Genomic DNA, 22,573 nt, shown 5'->3' on the forward strand with positions numbered 1-22,573 from the left:
ACCTTGATGATAGTGGACAGCAGGAAGGGCCAGCAGGTGGTCCAATTAGTTGGCCCCATGCTGAGCTGGAGGAACATCATAAAGGGTAGTATTTCATGCTCCAGGCTGAGAAAGTCTTCATGCAGGACTGTGGTCACTCTGGTATGCTTCCTATGGGTGCAGGTTTTTGATCACAGTTAGATGCATGAGTGAAGTGAAAATACAGATGATCTATTCTTTTTATCAGTGAAGTAATCTTATAGTGTATGCATTTGACTGATGCTGCACTGAGGGGAAATAAACAGATGTCAGTAGATATTTGCAGGTTGCATGTTTGACAGTCAAATTGCCATACGAATAAATCATTCAACTAAATGAGGAGTGTTACAGCATTGGGTAATGTCTTTGGTGCCGTGTAAACTTTACCAATGGAAGAGTAAATTGAGCTTCATCTAAAACAGTTGGAAATGTAACATAGTTGTAAAACTCCCTTTTGTTTTGGGGATTCTATGCTTGTAACCAATGCTTGTCTTAAAATGTGGTTTTAATTATAATTGTTGTAAACACATCATCTTACCACCCAGGGCCCTCACTTTACACCACCCAAACTGCTCCTTTGTTTCCCAAGGATGTATCATCTATTGGGCCCTTGCTGACATTTCCAGGGACTGATATCTCAGAGCAGGAAAAGAGACACAGGGGACACAAGAAAACACAATATTCCACTTGGAAACACTCTACAACTTACTGGTTGCAATATCTATAATGTGCAATACAAATGTCTTTTAAAGTGTTTCACATACACATTTCAAATTGCCTCTGTCTTTCACAAAGATACCTATGGAGTAGACCCTTAGCTTAGTATATGATAACCAAAGAATTCTTGAACACCAGTGTTGAACCAGTGAGAATCAGGTTTGTTTTCCATTACACCACTCAGTCAGTTACTTCCTATAAGGATTGGCCTACAGTGTTAGGAGGCATTAAGATGACATTGTGAAATGAGTGTTATACATAAACCAGTGTGTAATAAACCTTGTATCACTGTCTTTGTGGTTTAGGAGACCCATGAGAAGTTTCCAAAACTGGACCAGATGGAGGCCTGGGATGAGCTGGGCAGTGGTGAAACAGAGGGCAGCACGACAGACTGTGATGATGAAGACGGATGTCAAGCCTCAGGAGACAGTCAAGGCCAGACCTGTAAGTACTACATGCCCACCTCCAGATGCACACTCTAATTCACACACAAAACCCCTTGCCTCTATTCCCTTTACCAATTACAATATTGTTGGCAATAATAATAATAATGTGCAAGTTTCCGCACTAAGGACCCTACTCCTTTTACCACAACACCTAGCACATGATGTTCACACAAGTCTTTGCGAGGATGTACAATATCACTGTTATATTTTTTATTGTGCTCTGCCTTAAATCATCTAATTTTGTGCTTTGAATAACCAAGGACAGATCTGCCTCTGAAAAGGCGTCCTTTCTCTTTTTCCAAGCTCAGTGAGCCTTGAATTGTTTTCTGAGAATTGCCACAAAGTCACTCTTTCATTCACCTACATGGCAAAGGGAAATTCACTTTAAAACACATTTTCACATTCCGCTATCCTTGCCAACTGTGTCTCCTTGAGACTACAGCAAAGGTGGTGACACAGGAGGCTCTTCAGATCTTGAGACAAGAAGCCATTCAAAAAGCCCTTTAAACTTGTAGGGTCCAGCATTTTGGTCTCCAGAAAGATGTTGGACCCCACAAGTATACCCCCCCTCCACATACAAACACACACACACACACACACACACACACACACACACACACACACACACAGTGAGGAGGTGTTGGGGCTTGTGTTGGCTTTGATGAGAATAACTGTATCTCCTGCAGAAGCATTTTGTTAATCATCCCTAATTATCATGTTGGTTTTTTCCACCTACAAAGTTAAACAAAGGAGTCTTGTGTGAAGCATTGTCTTACTAGCATGGAGGGAGTAGAGAGGAATATGGAGGAGCAAAAATTAAGGTCCCAGGTTCGGTATAAAGGTTGTTTTTTTTTTTCATGTGGCTGGTAAATAGGCCATCAGCACATACTGTAAGCTGAGACATCCAAAGCAAACAGGCAGACACAATGAAGGCAGGCCCAGTGATAAGATCCTCCCTGGAGTAATCTGAGCCTATTTGGCTTTTTGGCCAAAATCTTTTACAAGACTGCAGAAATGCCAGATGCTGATTCAGCAGTCTCTTCATACGTAACATGTACCATGTTGGCTCAGTTCAAGGCAAAGGCACACAAGCACAGAAAGCTAACCACATACATTTACAGGTGCCTTATGATGAGTACCCAATTAAATACAATAGGTATTTGGGTGTCCTGGTGGCCTAGATGTTTAGGATTATGACCATGTAATGACAACATCCCCATTTTGAATTTGGTCAAGGAGCTTTGTTACATGTCATCCCTCCTCTCTTTCCCTTCATTACCTGTAACCTCTCCAGTCTCTGCTGTCAAAATAAAGGCTAAAATGCCCCAAAATGTATTTGAAAACTATATAAAAGATGGTCTTTTCACATACCAACAACCCTTTTATCTCTTTTTAGTGACTTGGGTCACAGCATTATATATTTTTGCTAGTTCTGTTAAATGTAATTTTGACCATTGTCAATCAATTGGTTTTTGCTTGCTCTTCAAACATTTGGGAATTTTGCCCCATTGTGACATTGATCTACATGCATGCACACTTTAACGACACAGTTAAATAAAAAATAATAATTTTCCTGTCTTCTCCTGTGTTAACTATTCATTTCTCTCACATGCTAAATACAGTATGTGTCAAATACATTGTCTTTATAACCCTCCTCCTGTTCTAACAGCTCACGTAATATACAGGTATAGAGGCATACAAACCAAGACTGTGGAAAAGACGCTATCACTTCTGTTTTTCTAGTGAGTTCCATGTTGCTGCAAGGGACAGCAAAGACAAAAACAATAAGTAGGTCATCAGTTTTCTCCAATAATGGCGACAATTTCTCATTTGGTAATCTAATCCTTATTTTATTTATGTAACATAGTGCTTGATGCAATTTTACCTGACTACTTGCTGCAATACAGTCAATGCAAATATTTTAACACAGAAATGAATCCCATTATGAAGTACTGGCCACTGCAATGGCATATGTGCAAAATAACACTCACAACGCAAAATGGTTCAGTCAAAGTCAGCATACTACGGATGACAATGGCCAGTGGTGAAACTACTACTACTACTACTGCAGTAGTAAAAATATTGTTCTAGTTTCAGAAAAGTGTAGCAAGAGAGCTGTCCACATGACAATACAGCTAATACACCAATCAATAGCCATTACATACACATACACACAGCTCTGGACAGGTGCTTTTTGCCCTGCTCTTTGTTGTGATGTGGATAAACATGCCAGCCTTTCTTAGGGCTCTGACAGCAGCAGCAGTATCCCAACAGCAGGGGATAATCAATCAAAACCACTGTCTGAGATTTACAGAACTTTTTGAGTGTGCTTAAAATATGTTGCCTGTACAACTGCCCTTTAGCTTTCAAAAGAAGATTTGTCACCCAGTAACCAAATAATGCTAATGGAAAAAGGTGATTGGCCTATTGTTATCTATAAAACAAATAGCAGCATTGGCAACATTATTAGACAATCGTCCATTTCTCTGAAGACTGATGCCAAGAGCTGGGCAATACTTGTCGTGTGACGCGTGGACAGTCCATTTTTGGCGCATCATTCATTTACACCAGCCAAGCCTGGCTTTGAACTCGGTTGTGGGTAGCTTTTTGCCAATTTCCTCAGCTTTCAGGCGGATAAGGGTTATGGTAATAGGCATTCTTTAATTCCAGTTTTCAGTCACATGCTGTACTCTTTGAAGGGTGACCAGTTTGGGATCAAGGTTTCTTTTCTAAATATCAGCAATTTTCAAGTAATTTAGTAAGTAGTCCAGTGTCCATCTGACATTGTGTAACATTATATCACTTGGCCTCAAGAAATCCAAATGTTATGGTTGTTTTTTGTTGTTGTTTTTTACATATATCTCATTCTCTTTTGACTTTGCAAATATTGGTTAAACTATTATGGATAATGTCTGCAAATATCTAAGTTGGGTGAGGTTGTAATGCATTATAGGGCTAGGAGGCATATTTTACCTTCCATCTGTCTGTGTATTTGTTTGCCTCTGTGTAGCTGTGGCAGAGCTCCCAAGGCCCATGTTAAAAGGGGGCATGACCACCCACAGTTCTGCTAAGAGAGACTTCATCACCAAGCTAATGAACAGCGTTAATCTGCAGAGAACAGACTCGCTGTCTCTATCATCACTCAGATGTGATGGAACTGCTGGAAGTCTTACCGAGGACATAGGGCACGAGCATACTTACCCCGATGCTTGTACATACATAACGAAGTAAATAATTACCGACAACCATGTGAAAACTAAACTATGAATGTGTCTTTTCACATACTGCATGATGCATGATGTCATGACTTGTTGAGCTTGGTTCAGATCCCACTCCTCTTGCCTGGAGACATGCTTGTGCCAACTAAACAGGGTTTGGTCATGACCACAGCCATGAACAGGAGAATAAATCAGTGAATCTGTAATGAACCATATCACCCATCTCGCCTGCAGCTATAAGAGCCTCTTCTGTGGTACATTTTGTGGCGTGTCTATGGCTTATTAACTGTATTAGCCCTGGAACACTATGGCTGCTCCTTCCAAAAGAGCTATTCATTTGTAGCTAGCTTATTAATGTATTAATCTCTAAAAGACCCACAGTTGCACATTAGACCACTATCTTTCCATTAGGAAGAGAGAGGAGACTCCAAATGTCTGTGGAACAAAAGGTAGAACAGTACTTTATTTGTCTGTCTGCTTCTTTGAGTCCAGCAGCCTCGCTCTCTGTCCTCATCTCAGTGGCAGTGTAGGCACAGCCTTTTCTGTTTCTGTTTTCTGTTGCGGCCTTCTGCAGATCTGGAAAAACAGACAAATCAAGGAGAAGAGATGTTATTTTATATATAATGAAAGTGCAGGAAAATATACAGTTTTCTCTTAGCTTTTATAAAACTTTAAAAGACTTTACGATTGAAAATGCGTGATAAAAGGTGTGACAAGTCATAAAAACAAAAGGCGAACCAAGCAGGTTATTCATCCACCAGGAGAAGTAGAAGTAAATGCATGGATAAACACTTCCTGTGACTGAGCCGTAGGGATGTGCCGCGAAAAAGTGTGAATTGTAAAGCCATGAAAGTACTATTCTCATTTGGTACCAAACACCATCTGTCTGACACTGGTGAGCTTATCAAGAAAGTGAAGACACCCCCGGCGTTGCTCACACGGTATGCAGTTAAGTGACTAAACCTGTCTATTAGAATGAAGCCACTGGCAATGATTGTTTTGCTTTGCCATCCTGTCAAAGAACATACATATCTAAATAAGACAAGATTGAAAGATTTAAGAGTGGATCAGTGTGCTTCTGTTAGTCTTGAACAGAAGGACAAATATATTAACTTGTATTGTCACTCCAAGCATACACTCACATACTGAGGGAAACAGCTGGTCGAATGTGTGTGGGGGGGTGTGTGAGTGTAAACGTGACCCCAAGGGAAGTAAACTCCACAGCTCTGAATCTACAGCTGCTAGTTTTGTGAAAAAAAGGCTTTGTAAGAAAATGGAGTACAGTGAATTCTACTCTATGTGGAAACACACACACACACACACACACACACACACACACACACACACACACACACACACACACAGACTTTTCTCTCCACCTTGGAGAGGTCTGTCTGTATGGCATGAGAAGGCTCCAATCAGCAGATTTTGAATTTAAGGCTGAAGGGCACCAGAGCAAAATCTATGGTCCCCATTTATCAATGTCCAGTGTAATATGCAGTTTATATTTTGCTATCCACAGCTGTATAAAAACCCTTCTATAGAGATCTAGTTTGTACCACTTGAATGTTCAAAAGACCTGGAACCTGGCCTTGATATAGTGATTCAACTTTGAACATATCAGTCTCATAATGTTCTTGGGTTGCCGGTGTTTTTGTACCTGAATGTCAAAGGCAAACTTCTGTCCAAAGCCTATAAGGCCGTAAAGGTGTGCAGCAGCTGTTCGCTCTGGCAGAAAAAGCACATTCCTGAAATGAACTGTGCTTGTGCAGGATATATATATATATATAAACCAGTGTTAGCAGGATTACACTGGATGGGCCCCAAGCCCACTACAGCCTGCCGTTGCCCTGGACCCAGCACACACCTGCCTTTCATGTTAGAAAACATGCAAGATGGAGAAAAGTATGGTGAAGGGCGAAGTGCTGCAAGTTGGGTTCTGAGTGAGGATACAAGAGCAGAGGTAGAGGAAAAGGGGAAATTAAATGGTTTGAGACAGTTAAAATAATGGAGAAGTAATACCATAGAGCTATATGATGTGATCTTACAGCACAAGAGGTAACAGAGGCATGGAAGTACAACTAACATGGAAAAAATGTTAAGGGCTGAGGTTCAGAGAAGGCGATTGCAACATATAAACCTATGATTCAATATACCGTGAGAAAGGGAGGTTAGGAGGGTGGATGGGGGATTTGGTGCTTGTATTCTCTGCCAGGCTGGGTAGAACCAATCCACCCCTTGATCTTCCCATCCTAGGTCCTGGGGACTGGCGTGCGTAGAGGCCGGCTGGCCAGCAGATGCGGTGGCTGTATCCGGGTGCGGATATTACCAGTAGGACTGCCATTTCCCTTTGCCTTTCATCTGGAGCTCAAGGGGCTGAGTGAGAGCTCCGCAGGGCAGAGGAGGGTTGGAGAAGAAGGAACACGAGGATCAGAGATGGCTTTGGCTAGGCAGAAAGATAGTCTGGTTTGCGGATGGATGTGAGAGGAGTGAGTCACATTTTCACTCAGATATGCAGAGTCATCTATTTGTTCTATCTGACTTTGTCAGTAACATTGCATAATTTTCTCATTACTTTTCTTGGCAAAATCTATGAATGAGTTTGAGAAATTGCAGTATCATTCCCTGTGAAATGAATATGTGGAAAGGCAACCTTCAAAGAGCACAATTACAGGGATAATCCTACACTAATATGTGCTCATACCCATTTGTTAGCACTTAAACTACCTGACAGATATTCTGTTTTATTATAATCACCATATCACACATTTTTTATTGTACACATCAGCATTCTGTCTCCCATTCCCTGCTGCCCCCCATTTATCCCTTTTTATACCATCTTCCACCTTTCTTTTCAGTAGTTTCCTTTTTCATTCTAGCTTGGCATATTCTGCCCTGTGTTTTTTATGGCACTTTGAGAGCATTAGCTTGAAGGGCTCCCTAGGCATGTGGCCATCGAGGAGAATGGTTCTCATTAGCCAGCATCATCATTTCCTTTCTAAGCAGTGTCAGTGAGGTCTTTATGATTGAGCCTCTCCAGCACACCTCTGGGACCCTGCTTGGGAAACACCAAGATTCTGTGGTGTGGCAACAGGTTTTAAACTAAAGGAAGTGGTGGGAGTTACTACCTCTGAAGAATTTAGAATGTTCGAGTTTAGCTAGAATTTAGTTGCTATGAAGTTTATAGCAGAGGAACAAGGAATGCTAGTGACTCAGAGCTGTGATATTGTAGCCGCATAAAAGTCTTAACTACAGTACCACAGATGTGCTGTTATTCATTAATATAACAAGAAGTCCCTACAACATGTGCAGGTTTCCAAGCAGTAAATGGCACTTTAAAGATGGTGTCCAGACTCATAAAGTGTTCTTTATTGAAAGCTGCAAATCCAATGGATATGACTTTTATTGTGTTCAAAACACTCTCGAACACAACCATTCCATCCTGGACCCCTGTCAAGCTTAGACTAAACATTTTGATTGTCATTGTGACCAGATTTAATCACCTCTGAATTAGCGGCAATATTTTGTTACTGGCTACACACTAAGAGACAGACCTAAAGCTGAGGTGACTTAGTGATAGCTCTAGTTTATTTGGGCTTCTTTATTAATGCACATACCCAGGCTTCTCTGCTGGGGGTTGGGATGGCTATTGGATGTGTGTGTGTGTGTGTGTGTGTGTGTGTGTGTGTGTGGGTGTGGGGGGGGGGGCTGGAGTGACCTCCTTGACTTTCTTGACTTGCCTGGAGCTTAGCCCTGTCTACTAACACAGAAACTGGCATTCCTGCACTGCACTGAGCAAATAAAGGCAGACATTCCATTGATATTGAAAACTACAGTAGAAGGATACGCAGGGATGAGTCTGATCCTCTTTGTCTCAGCTCAGCCTGGTATGCAGGGAGAAATACAGACTAGGTGAGGGTAGAAGGACAGAAAGCATGAAAGGATTCTAACTCAAAAGATGCAAACTTTTGTTTTAAAGAAAAAACACCATCAGAGTATCTGCTTCAGATAGCAGAGGTGCATTAGCATTGCATGAGACGTTGGATAATGAGAGGTTGGTAGCAATGAGCCATTTTTTGTATTGACTACCTGCAGTGTGAGTCTGTGTGTGGCTTTATATATGTGTATGCATCAAGAAAAGTCACTCCATTAAAGGCCTATCGTATTGACCAGCGGTGAGCGCGACAAAGCCCTTCTCCCTTATTCATAATTGATGTGCCAATTAGAGCTGAACCTGGAACAGACTGTCAGGCCTGGGCTGGGCGGGGGCTGACCTCTCACTGCTTCAGCTGATTACAGATCAGATAGGATTGGCCACTGAGAGCGTACTTACTGCACCGTTCTAAGTAATTTGATTCTAAAACTACAGTCAGTTATGCAGCCAAGAGTTTACATCAAAGTATTTGACTCACCCCCACAAAATCAAACATTTATAACATCACAGCACATTTTTTTTCTAACCCACACAAATTTCTGAAAACACTTTGAAGTTGAAGTATCACTTAGATCAGATAAATTCAGAGGAGGCCGGTCACATGGAGCACAGGAACAGGAACACAAGGCTGCATTCATTTCTCTGCATCTTACTTTTGTGTGGGCACTGCTGCTGCTACTTGGTGTCACTTAGCAGGTAGCACCTTTAATGACAGTTTGCTCACACTGAAGCCTCTTTTCTGTACAGCCATGACATCCCCTTGTGCCTCTTGAATATCGACAGCAAGCCCTGAAGGTTTGAATGTTTCGTTGGATTCTCAATACTCAAGACAAGACTGCACACAAAATCAGAGAGAGAAACTGCAGAACAGGTGAAAGCATGCAATGTGAGACTTGTGTATTGCTTGGCTGACTACAGTGGACAGAGGGAGGGATACGTGTGTGAAATGTTATGTCAGGAGACACACGGTGACAGTGTCTCTTGATTGCTACCTGATGTGCACTTCCTCTTGACTATAATGGATGGAAGGCGAAGAAGTGTGTATGTGTGTGTGTGTTTGCCTGTGTGTTCAGAGTGAGAGAGCAAAAGAATATGAATGTGAGTTTATCTCTGCATCCTTCACGCTTGTCGGCTACAAGGACAACCTGACACCTGCCAATGCAATGAGGCATCTGGTATTTGAGTGCACACAAGTGTAGTGCTAGATATGCGTGTGTGTGTGTGTGTGTGGCTGAACACTATCATCCAAAATCAGTGTTCTGTTGGGGAATGTGATGTGTTTGCATCTGTGTGTGAGAGTAAGGAGTTGTACTGGGCCTTGAACTTCTCTATTGCATAAAGGCTGCTTTCTCCTCAGGATTCCCCTCCATCTTGAGAATCTGTCACATTGCCTGGTGGAGGTCACTGTCCTCCCAGGGCCCCTTTTGCCTATTTGTTTCTGTAAGTGTGTGTGTGTGTGTGTGTGTGTGTGTGTGTGTGTGTGTGTATAGGGGAGTAAATCTTAATCTTGCCAAGGAGTTTAATAGTCTAGTACGGCCAAGAATCGCACTGGGCAGATTCCATTGCACTGATCCCTGCTCTGGAGTTGCCATGCTGCTATGCCCGTTGCTAGGTTAGCTGTAGGCTAAGACGTGTACCCACTGGTGCCCCTGTATTTTTGCCCTTTTAGCTCCTCGAGTGGCCTGCCAGACACCCTGTACCACTCCTGGATTCCCTATATAAGTTGCCTGTGAACCAGAGGGACAGTTCCCAGAGAAATGAGTTTGTGTATGTGTTTGCGTGCGCAAATTTAGTGTGTTACTAACAATAAGGAGTAGGGAGATTAGTATGACGGGGTGAGGAGCCCCGGCTTGACATGTCACCACATAAAGAGTGAGTCGTGGACAAAAACAGCACAGAGATGGATGACCAGTAATGAACTGTGTGAATGTATTCTCCCCTTCTCTCCACCCTCTAACCTTACCATCCCTTTGTAAGAAAGTGTGTGTGAAAAGAGATAAGGGAACCTTGTGTCAGTGCTTGAAAAGGTAAATGTCTATGTGTAAGACAGTGAAAGAGAAGCCTTAAAAAACAAAGTGACCCCGAGAGTTTTAGTATGGGTCAGCTGTGCCAAACAATGTCAGGACACCCATGATCCATAGCCACCAAGAGCAGCATCAGTCTTTTATTGGTGTCCAAAGGTCTGATCGGAGGCAGACTGATAGCTCTGTGTCTTAGTAATGCTTGCTTTACCCAAGAATAAAAAGAGACTTGTACGTACCACTTTGAGATTAAGGGACTTCACATGCAATTGCAATTTGTGTTGTGATGATAAAATAATGATAATGTTGCAATCAAGCCCTCTATTTATCAGTATTGCATAACCTAATGTTTTGAACCTCAAATGAGGGCGATCACACAGCATATCTACACAAAGTGGCATAAGTATACAAAATTACCTGGGTAAAATCTACAATCATGAAATGTCTTTGTGAAAAGCGCTCCTCTTTCCTCAGTTGGAAAACAGAGAGCCTCTGTCTTTCAAAAGGATATAGCAAATATCTTGCAAAGGTCACAGATCAGGTTGGATCATTGGAGAATGCTCTGTCACTGTTAATAACAGAAACTAATGGTACAAATAAGGATTTCTGACTTCACTGTATCTGAAAAAATGGTGAGTTGGCGCTTCAAAGACAGGCTATTTTATAAAGATCTTTTACAGCATATGCGGATTTATCCACAAAATCAGCAGTGTCATTATTCAGCCGCTTTGCAGAGCTGTGACAAGAGTGAACAGTTGGATAAACTTTACTTCTGTGCAGACGTGAACTGGGAAGTAATGGAATTTTCCCAGTATTGAGCCATGAGAGCTGGTGTTTTTTTCTCCGGCTCCGGCATTATTTAGCTTATAGAGCTTACAGATACTCAATAGGTCATCTTAGCTGCAGCGACATGGCTAGTGTAATCCGAAATAGCTGGTTCAGATCACAACTGAAACTGAAAGCATCTAGCACTCGGTCAGTTATATCTAGCAGTATGTAAGCACTTGTTGGCGAAACATGGATAGAAAGAGAGGATGTCCGGTGCCAAAAAAGGAAAGAGGCTTTAGTTTCCAAGGGTTTAACTATTCAGACTCTTGCACAAATGTTTAGACAAGTTTACGCTAAATTCAAAAAGTGTTCAAAAATGGTCAACAACTTCAACTGTAAATGGATAAAATAAAAATGTGAATTTTATAATTTTCTTCTAGACCACAAAAGCAAAATAATATATAGCCAGCACAGCAATAATAATGATTTGTTAAATACCTGAAATAGAATGATTGACAAGTCTGTTGCATAATACACTCTGTTTGCCCATGTCAAGGTTGGACATGGTCATGAATTTTATAAATACAACTATATTTAATGCTCATGTCAGACATCAAAATGATGTTTTATGCATTTTTGACAAACAGATGGCCCTGAGACAGACAGGAAAAGTTTGGAGGAAGTCTCTATGGAGACAGGTATGTGTGATGACCAGCCAATGCCACTGAACAACAGTTTTCTTTTTAAATAGTTTAAGAATAGATGTGCTATGCGCTCTTATGTGGTTGTACTGATTGAATACAACTTATTACTGATCATCTGAAAATTTCCGAAAGAGAGTCAGACAACTTCGAATTTGTGCTTTTGGTACACATACATGGGGAGGAAAACCTTGGACAATTAATGCATTTTATATCATTTTATAAATTAGTCTAACACATACAGTACAATTAACATTTGTTTAAATTAATGATTTGTTGATTGACAAACATGTTGGGTCAGTTTGAATTCAAATTGTGGCCGCTTGACAACATATTCCCGGGCTGCTTTTTGTTGCCAGTCAAACCCTGCTTCTGTGTGTCTCTGAAGCATGTTCTCGTGTCTTGAACTTGAACACACACCTTGAAGAGCGGTGACTTACTCATCACATTTCATCTTACTACTAATTTCCATCACCTTATCTCTGTGTGTGTGCATGCACCATGAGCCTGCGTAAATCTTTCTGCCCTTGCGCATGCTTATATTTATGTGTCTGCCTGTGTGAGTGGTAAAAAAGAATGTGTCAAAAATACAGTAGCACCATTCCTTAGTGGATTACAGTTCTGTGTTCAGCCAAGGCTTGCACACACACACACACACACACACACACACACACACACACACACACACACACACACACACACACATACACGGCCATGTGCACAACACATATGGACCTTAGTTTCCTGCGTTCACTCATCGGATTCCATGGAATCCCTTAATAAACTCTCTGCCTGTTACTGCTTCTGTGTAGGAGTGTATGATTTTGTACGTACATGTGTTTGTGTGCATTCATCCAGTCTGTATGTGTGTATTCTTGTCTGCAGTATGTACGATGCGCTGAGGAACACTAAGACTAAATGTTATCAGTTGCAGACAGAGGGAGGATTGTTTGAGAATAGTTTTCTTCTTTTCATTGCATAGGTTTGGGGATTTAATCTGTGTGGCAGCAGTGGCGCTGTGCTGGCAAACCAAAAGAAACACAGAGGAGAAGAGAGAAGGAAAGTGAGAGAGAGGGAGGAGAGAAGCACTAGAACATTTACATGGTTGCCCAGAGAACCAAAGAAATGATGGCCCAGGCATTTGTTATTCCTCCCACTCACCTTCCAACCCTTATTCCTCCCTTACTCTCTGCCTCCCCTCCCATCCCGCCTTCCTCTTGGCTAGAGCGTGAGGTCCACCTCTTCTTTAGTGCTGTGGGCAGGCTTGTTAGAAGCAGCTGTTGTTGCTCCTTGGCCACTGGGAAATGGAGGCTCCTCCAAACACATAAGCTGCCCATTTGGAGAGGCATTAGTAGCAAAGGACACTATGAACCATTTCTCACACACTTAGCCAACACAGAGGTCAACAAGGTGGTAGATAACAGAACATCCCTCTATAAGAAATTATAGGCTTGGGTTGAGTCATTTATACTGTATGTGTAGTTATGAAGGTAACACAGTCACTATATATCAGTGATATGATCCTCTTCCTTCTGCAGGACTTAATGACAAATGACAGCTACCCCAATCTATTCTTTATACTAGTAAAGAGCCCATATATTTGCATATTTATACACTTCTTCCCAGATATTAAGGTCTATGATCTTGTACATACTTCTTAGCACTCCTGTTCTATTTGTCTCTTTTTGTTTCTCTGGCTGTCACTGTTCATCGCCTATTATAAAGCTTTTTACCAATCAAATCACATTTGTCTTTTGCTGTTGGGGAACATATGTCACTGACTGTTGCTTTAATGGGGGAAGCATGTCGATGTGCCATTGCATAGCCTTGATGCCGACCAAGGTGATTGATTCCATCTGCTTTGATATGAGTGATGATGGATCGCCATTCTCATACTGAAAAGCCAAACTAACTGTTTTCCTCTTCTAACCCTCTATGTCATCTTTCACTCCCTCCCACCCTCTGTTTTTCTGTCTTGCTTATTCCCCCTTCTTTTCCTCACCATATTTGGGGGATTTACACATGAGCCAGCTTATGAAGCACGGCTTATGTGCTAACATTGTCTCATTATGACAACAACATCACATTCCATTATCCTCCTGCCCTCCAGGTTTTTCATTTCTTTGTACTTCAAGTTGTTGCTTGTTTTTAAGGGATTTTAATACACGTCTTTTTCTCAAGATTCTGGTGCTTCATTCAACTTTATTAGTTTAATAATCAAAAGCTTTTCAGATGTTGCTAAGGGATATGGCTGAAAAAGTTATCATGGTAAACATTTCACTAGTATGTGATAAATATTTATTATCAAATAATATGTAAATATTATCATCACATAAATAGTTCCAAACTATGTGACAAGAATACTTATCACAGTATCTCTTTTTGCTTTACCCATGGGAGATTGGTGGCCAAGTTTTTTTTTTCCCTGCCCATGAAACAGTTTTACCATATTAACAAACCTTTTTGTAGTAAATCAATATTAATAGAAATAAATAAATTAATAGAAATACTCCAAGGCAAATATAACAAAATGCATTATTACATTTCAGTATAACTGAAGCCAATGACAAAGCTATGTTTTGGAGCGCTTCACTGTCCCCATTCCACAACAGATGTTCATCTGTTTGCAAGACTGCACGCCACTGACAGTATTGCCAATAATGTGACCTTTAAGAATTGCTTGAAATCTATTTATAAAACGTATTGTCAGTGCAAAATAGATTTCAACATTTATCCATCCCTCAAATTCTGGCCACTTATTTGGGACCAGATCACAACAGCAGCACATGAGAGCAGCCCAGGCGTACTTTTCCCCCACCATGTCCTCCATCTTATTGTGGAGGATACTGGAGGATACATTCCCTGGTTGGGATACATAATCTCTTGTACATGTTCTGGATCTTTTCCCGGGTCTCATCCCGGTCTAATGAGCTCAGAATACTTCCTTAGGGAATGTGTAGTGTAGTGTGATCTTTGGTTCATTTATAGTTTATTAAAGTTTGCTGCATCAGCTGCAGATGATAGGCATTGTAAAGGAAATAACACATGATATAAATTACACAAACCTTTCTTTCATTTCTTCTTTTTTATGCCAGCTGGTGGCACTTCTTATATATTTCAAACACCATGCATTCTAAAATGTCTACCTTATATGAAAAAAAAGACACTTTGGCAGTACTGTTGTCTAATTGGTTGTTCTGGCATGGATCTGCTACATTAATTAGCCAGTTGGTTTGCCTGCAGTGGAGTAGTATTAGTGTTGTGTTGGCTCATTCAAATGCTGTTTTCTGACATCTCCCTGATGACATGCAGCACATTTCCATTGAAACAATAACAGCAATCTGATTTGGGATAAATGATGTCTTTGTCTATTGTCTACTGGAACAACAAAAACCAGTGGCACGGGAAACACTTCTCTCTCTAGAGCCCCGCCTAGCCCCATTCACACATGCATACACATGTGGGCATACAAACCCAGTTGCACAGTACGGGTGGGTTGATGCATTCTCAGTTCTACAAAACAATGAATATTTAGATATACGCATTATATGGCAGGTGTGAAAGGAAAAATTAGTATTGGAAGACGCTTTAAGAGAGAAATACATTTTGTTCTTTTATGTCAGTGAAGAAGTGATTTAGTTAGGTATTCAAAGCTCTTGCTTGGAGTGCTATGAAATTTCAGATTTTCTGTGGGTGTAATGTCTGATAACTTATAACACACGTTGCTGTCAAGAGGAGGCTATAACTGTATTTAATTACACAACTGAATTCTAGACAGATCAGTTTAACTGGTGGCAATCATTGTAAAAGTGGCCTGTTTTTTGTGTCAGTGACAGCTGACATTTTCACACTGGGCTTTGGCACTGTCAGTATTCTAAAACTAGGTACCATACTCTCTGTCACAACTGTGACATCCGGGCTAGGGAAGTGAGACAACTAGAGGAACTAGATACGTTGAGAGCCAGGGCAGTGACACTGTATGAGGACAGAAGTGATCAAGTTTAAGAGAGACTTGTGACACAGCAAGTGTTAGAGACACGAGGGTAGTCCTCTTTAAGGAAAGCAGGGATTTCACCAATGTCAGCAGGAAAGTGTTTGTGTGTGTAATTTTGTATGTGTGTTTAATGTCTGCCTCACAGTCATTGCTGATTTTTCTCTGATTGGCTCTAAAGACGCAGCAAGGGCTCCATATCATCTGCTGCAGGAGATTTGACACCTAGTCAGTCGTCCACCATGATATGTGTGTGAACATGGCAGCGAGAGTTCATTTTTTATTTTACCCAATTGGCAGAACTACACAGTATATAGCGACACATGTACAGTATATTGTGTGTAATTTAGACAAAAGGATATAAAAGTGAGCTGGTAGCTGAAAAGTAATACATGTGTTACTGTAAATGCATTTGTGAAATATTTTAAAGCACCCTTTAGAAATAAATGGTTGGTGCTTTCAACATAAACAGCCACAGCTGTGCTTCTTCTGGTGTACATATGAACTCACTTTAACTGTAACAGACATAATCATACATCATTTTTATGTCTGATTGTTTTTGAAAACCCTTGGAATGAGGTGATGGGAATGGTGATTGGATGATGATGAGCCCCTAATATACAATTTTACAAGCCCAAAGGACTCAGAACATTACAGCAGATTACCATGATTACCGTGATGAGCCAACCCATTTATCTCTGTCTGTTTCTCTCTTCCTTTCTCTCTCTGTCTGTCTGGTTCTGTCTCTCGTAGCACATACAGAAGCCTCCAGTGAAGGAAAACCCATTGGGAGACGGCCTGGAGGAGACAGCCCGCATGAGAACCCTTCCAAGCCCCCCTCAGTGAAGGTGATAGGGGGCTCACCGTCTGCCAGCTGGGCACGTCCCTGGAGTCTTGCACTTCTCTTTGCTGCACTCTGCTTGCAGTGGACCCTATTCTGATGCCAGCCCCCTCTGTGAATCTCCACACCCAACCCTGCCCCTTTAGGAACCACATACATGTGCACAGACACTCATATCATATACATAACATGCATAGTATCCTTACTCATGTCCTCAATGTACATGGACGGATGGTATTGATAGAAAACATGACTGGGGTGTGGAAAGGAAGAGGACAACACTGTAGGAGACTTGACCTGCAGCATCACCAGTGTAGGTGTTTGCACAAGCTAATCTCAAATGCACGCTCATCTACAAAGATTAGGCCTGCTGCTTCTTCTAGGCTGTTCTGGGGCTAGACATTTGGGTATGCAGACACAAACACAGCCCTACCCTTTGTGGTTCAGAACGGGACTGCATCATTCTGATTTTGCTTAAAAAAATGCTTACACATATACAGACTCACATACACGTTTTTTACATATACAGTACAAATAAAGAGGTCTTCTTTTTCTGCTGCTGGTTTTTACTTAAACTTTCAGGCTCATAACCTCATCACGGCCACCGCACCATTTGCCAGCCAGGCAGAAGATTTCAGCTCATTTGAAAACTCACCTCATTTTCTTTTCAAGGATTAAGGAATGCATGATAGATTGATAGATCAATCCCAGGTGTCCAGCCCAGAATAGCAGATTTGATATTCTCTAATGACTGTGTACCTTGGCAGGGATTAGACTGTAATGACTTCACAGGTAGAGAATGGGCACACTTGCACGGCTGAACACACTGTGCAGACAAACTAGGTGTGTATAGTATGTAACTGTATATATGTGGAAAGATTTGACGTATGTATGAGGTTCTGACTCAACAAAAAGCTCTTAACTGATTGAGCTGAATGGGATTTTCTTTTCTTTTCCCTTACCTATGAATGGACTTTGCTTGTCTGATCCATGTTAGTTTAGTGTGGTGATTTAATTTCTGTAACAAATAAAGCAGGAATGCACATAATTTTCCAGCTCAAGCCCATGACATAATTGGACAAATTTAGGACATTTAAACATTTAAGTCTGTACATTGTTGATTTTACTAATATTTATTGTGCATCCTGTTTGTGTGTTTGCTCGTTGAATTGCACATAAATGCATGTATACCTACCAAGTTATCACATTTGTCATGATAGGATCAGGCCCTTCCTCAGGAAGCATCACAAACTCATATATTGCCTTTTCCATCACATCTCGCTGATGGCGTGACGTCACATTTTAGCTTCCTATCTCAAATGATGGTTTGTAACTTGAAAATAAGAAGAAAGTTGGAGCTGCAGATCCAACACATTCAGATTCCAACACAATTTAACGCACACACAAAAACATGTACAATATTTTTTCCAGAGTTGGGCGTATCTATTGCTTGATCCAGTACAGTGGTGGCCATTGTGTACGTCCCTCTTCATGGATTTATCAAACATTTTGCAAAATAAGCTCTAATATTTCTCCACCCAATCTTAAGCAGACCATTCCTTGGAATTCCAACAGAATAAAAGCAAATCCTTCTTTGTTTGACGTATTATTATTATTATTGACTAATGGTTTCCTCTGTATACCTTTTTCTCACTTGTGTAGATATGGATGGTTTATGAGTGAATGAGGATGAATGTATGGTCAATGCTATGCAAATACAGTGTTAAACCTGATAATGCCTAAAAGCTACACATATTACAGTATCTAAGCTAAATAGGTTTACACATTTACATGGGTCTATGTGCAGTGAAATACCTCTTTCATTAACTAGCCTTTGTTGTTCCTTCCTCTCCCTACTTAAAAGTAATTCACCACTGACCCAAAGGAGAAGACGGATGACCTGCTTAACTACTACTACTTGCAAATACATATTGTACATTAAAGCCCCGCAGTTAACGAAGAATGGAGATGACTGCGATTATGCAAGGTTTTGGCAGTTTAAATGTGTCACATCGGCTGCGTTCAGACTGCAGGCCTTAATGCTCAATTCAGATTTTTTCCCGAGATCCAATTTTTTTTTGTTTGACAGTTCACATTATAATTTAAATGTGGCCAATATCAGACTCCAGTCTAACCTGTCCGCGGCCTGAAAGTGATCCGCATGCGCAGAAGAATAACACGATGTCACGTACGCAGCACGCCGTTGCAGGCTGCAGAAGTAAACGAGGAGCAACATTTCTCCGGTTAGCTAGCGGGAGACTCCCGTTTTTCATTGTCCTCTCATGGGTCACATTTCTCCCGAATTATGACACGTATGCACAACTTTCTGTTCGTTTCATTACGGTTTCTGGCGCTGTACAACGCAGCTGCCCCACAACCCACTCTCTCCGTCTCTCTCTCCTCACTGTGTCCGCTCGGACAAGTAGCATGCATGTAACTCAGAAGAGAGCCCCGGTGCGGTGGATTTTAGGTATAAGAAAGGGAATTTGTGAGCAGATGATAGCGAGGTAGAGAAGGAAGAGAGCCACATGTTTAATTACGGCTTTTTGTGGAGCTTTTTCGTTCACCGCGGCTCCGTCTACAGCAGAACAGCTGCTCAAGTTTCATCAAATGCGACCCGAGTGTCCAGACTGAGGTCGCATTTAAAAAGATCCGATCTGTATCGGATTTGGACAACATATGGAAGTGGCCCAATCCGAACTGGGAAAGATCAGATTCCTGTTCACACTGTCATAAAAGATCAGATCTGAGTCACATATGGGCAAAAAAATCTGATTTGGGTCACGTAGGCCTGCAGTCTGAACATGGCCATCTTGTGTTCTGTAACTATATGTTTGTAGTTCATATGATTATCTTTATTTAGCCTATGTTTTGTTCCTGACTGTCGTTCACTGCAGGCAAAGATCACATACAGCCTTGCATGTGTTTAAATGTACATATTTTAAGTCACTTTTTTGTGTCTTGTTTCCTCTCTTTTATATCAGTATGATACAGTGGAGCTGAGCTCTATTAAAGGTGCTCTGCTTTTTTGCTTGTCTCCCTAGCCTCTCCTTAAAGAGTATCAGTCACTATAGACATTGATAAGAAAAGATGTTTATTAAATGCCCTACACTGATGGCACACCCATCCAAGTGTTTATTTATTTTTGCTTTCTTTTTTCATTATGAGAAGAGGTCAAATCAGCCATAGTAAAAACACCTGTTTTAAATAGGCCTATGTTAGAATATTGCCTCACTTTGTTCTCAAAACAGAATATTAAAAAGTCAGGTGACATTATGCACATGCCGTGATGCTTTGAGAGTCTTTTAAAGGAATAATTTGACATTTTGGGAAGTACACTTCGCTTTCTTGCCAATAGTTGCCTAGTAGCACCTCTAAAGCTAAACATTTAGTTTTAGATACAAGAACCCGGGAAGTCGTTGCACTCAACCACAGGCTGCCAAGAAATAGTTCAAGGAGATCAGCAAGGTGAATTTGTGAACTTGAGAGAGTCAGGCTAGCTGTTTCTCTCTGCTATGCTAAGCTAATCACCTCCTGGCTCAAGCTCCGTAGTCAGCGCACAGACATGGAAGTGAGATTCATTTTCTCATGTAACTTGGCAAGAAAGGGAGTAGGCTAAGCTTTTTTGTTGAACTATTCCTTAAAACCAAGCAGACATAGTAACTATGATTGCATTGCACTGGCTTGCTTTCTGTCTAAAAACACATCACTTTCATTGACCATACTCATCTGCTGGTGAGCAGTGGATGAGGACTGAGTTATGAGGGCATAGGACATGTCTTCTAAGTCTGACCCTGTCTATTTGCATCCAGGAAGCCTCTTGCTAAACATATCAGTTAATGTCTGCACCAGGAATAGAGGCAGAGGGGAGTGTGAGAGTGCAGAAGATATGGAAAGGTTTGGTGCTGGAAAGGACCACGGCAGACAGTCAGTCGTGATGACAGCGGCGTCGAAAGTGAAAGTTTGCTAGCTCAGCTGATGTGTGGCTGACCCATTGGCTGCTCCTGCAGGGGAATCTCTGCCTATTCACAGGCTATAATTGCACTGAATTAGTCTGTGCTGTCAGCTGCAATGTTAGCATCACTGCTAGCCTAACATAGCTACTGTGAGACATCTATAAACACAAAGGAAGCATGAAGGCTGCCACTGTTGGTGAAAGCAGACACATGTTTGTGGGATGACATGCAGACTGCTACAATTCCCTCCTTGAGATTAAAACAAAGTTAGGTTGTCATGTGGTATCACTGTTTCATGTATTTTAGTGTTCAGATAGTGTAATCTGAGAAAGCCTGATCCGTCATACAAACGGGCCGAAGCAAAAAATATTTAGAAGTCATGTTTAAAATTGCTCTTGAGGGTAACAGTTCTTTTTTCCTCCATAGTGATTATAAAAGAATTTAATGGCAATGTATCAGGCGACAGTGGCCCTCCAAGTCTCACCACACCTCCCACTGTTTTAGCCATCAGCCTGGGAGCACACTAATAGTACTTTCCTGGCTAAAGCATACAATGTCCACAAGCTCTTTCTCACTCTGTCTCTCTCTCTCTCTCTCTCACACACACACACACACACTTTTATGAACACAAAAATCATCACAAATACACACCAATGATCTCATTCACACGTCCTGTCCCACAGTTATACACTTCCAATTGTCTGTATTTGATCCTTGGAGTCTATTTCATGCTTGTTGCTGTGAAACTGAGTGTCTGACTGGCTACAGATGAGAGCAGAGACAGTGCCCAGTGCAAGGATATCGTGCCTCCTCTTTGCCTGAGCTGTAATTGGACTGCATTGTCCCTGCCTGACAAAACCAAAGCCGTCTGTCGTCCTTTAATAACCTCCGCTGACTGACGCAGAGAGCCATGGATGACTTTAAAATATGGACAATAATGGGAGCAAACTCAGACACTGAAAGAGAGTTAGTGTGAAAATTACTTTCAACTGCGCTTTCTTTTTTAAGTAAGCTTTTTCAAGACACTTTAATTGTATTGAAAAGGGGTATGGATGATTCAGTGTATTATACTGTAGGCACAGACATACACACGCATTGCAAGGAGCAGCGTGGTCACTGAGGGTAACTGAGAATTCAGGGGACCTGAGGTCACAGCTGCTCAGCTGTCTGTCTGGTCTATTTTAAACGGTAGCACACATCAGCGCTTCTGTCCCTCTGGCTTGGCCAAGTCCACACCTAAGCGTCCACACACACACTGAAATCTTTCTTGTATTAGTAAAGAGTACTGTAGGTCTAACATTAAGTTTCACATTCAGAGATGAACCACAGTCGCATCACACCATGAAACGATCCTTAAGATTCATAACTGCATCTTCAGATGTTCCCTGAAGTCAACGTGATTGCAGATTGTCTTACCTTTACAGCCTGGGGATCAGAGTGACAAGCTTGAACTAGGAGGAGGGAGCAAAGGAAGGAGGGAGTGGTGGTGGTGGGGAGGGGGTCGCGTCCTATAAGCTTGCCCGGGGCACCGAATGTGCTAAGCACTGGAAATAGCTTTTCAAACACCAACAATTGGGTTAGGTAGAGGAGAAACGAAGGGGGACCTGCAGCTCCTATTAACCACAGCTCTCCTTAAGTTTCAGTCATCAACTGTATCCAGTCCCCCCTGCGCAGTGCTCCCTATGCCCTCACAACAGGCTAACACAAGCTGCCACTGCCAATTCTTCCTCTGTCACTCTGCTCCACTGGCCAATTAGCATTATGCTCAATGAAGTCAATCAAGCTCAAGAGCTGACTAATTGAGTCCAATTAAACACATTTTCAACATGACAGACTATCAAGAAGAGCCTCAGCAACACTGACAGAGATCAAATCTGTAACAGGGACACAAGAACTTTTGCTTGAATCTTCCTATTCACTGATTGGCCTCACATGTCAGTTCTATTTCCCATCATGCACTGT

At 41.5% G+C, this 22,573-nt stretch overlaps 1 protein-coding gene across 2 annotated transcripts in view; it reads left to right on the plus strand.

The window, feature by feature from the left end:
* The window catches only part of gpc5c (glypican 5c), a 105,840-nt gene extending 86,058 nt beyond the window's left edge, over positions 1–19,782 (plus strand). For both annotated transcript variants that reach the window (XM_038718142.1, XM_038718141.1), the window contains 2 exons: positions 1,041–1,179; positions 16,568–19,782. In XM_038718142.1, coding sequence (XP_038574070.1) covers positions 1,041–1,179; positions 16,568–16,755 — 327 coding nt within the window. In that variant the 3' untranslated portion in view covers positions 16,756–19,782. The remainder of the gene's footprint in view (positions 1–1,040; positions 1,180–16,567) is intronic.
* Positions 19,783–22,573: the final 2,791 nt, after the last annotated feature.

Source organism: Micropterus salmoides, unplaced genomic scaffold (genome assembly GCF_014851395.1).
Source record: "Micropterus salmoides isolate LMB-PRFRI ecotype aquatic unplaced genomic scaffold, ASM1485139v1 Ms_hic_scaffold_14, whole genome shotgun sequence".
Lineage (NCBI taxonomy): Eukaryota > Metazoa > Chordata > Actinopteri > Centrarchiformes > Centrarchidae > Micropterus > Micropterus salmoides.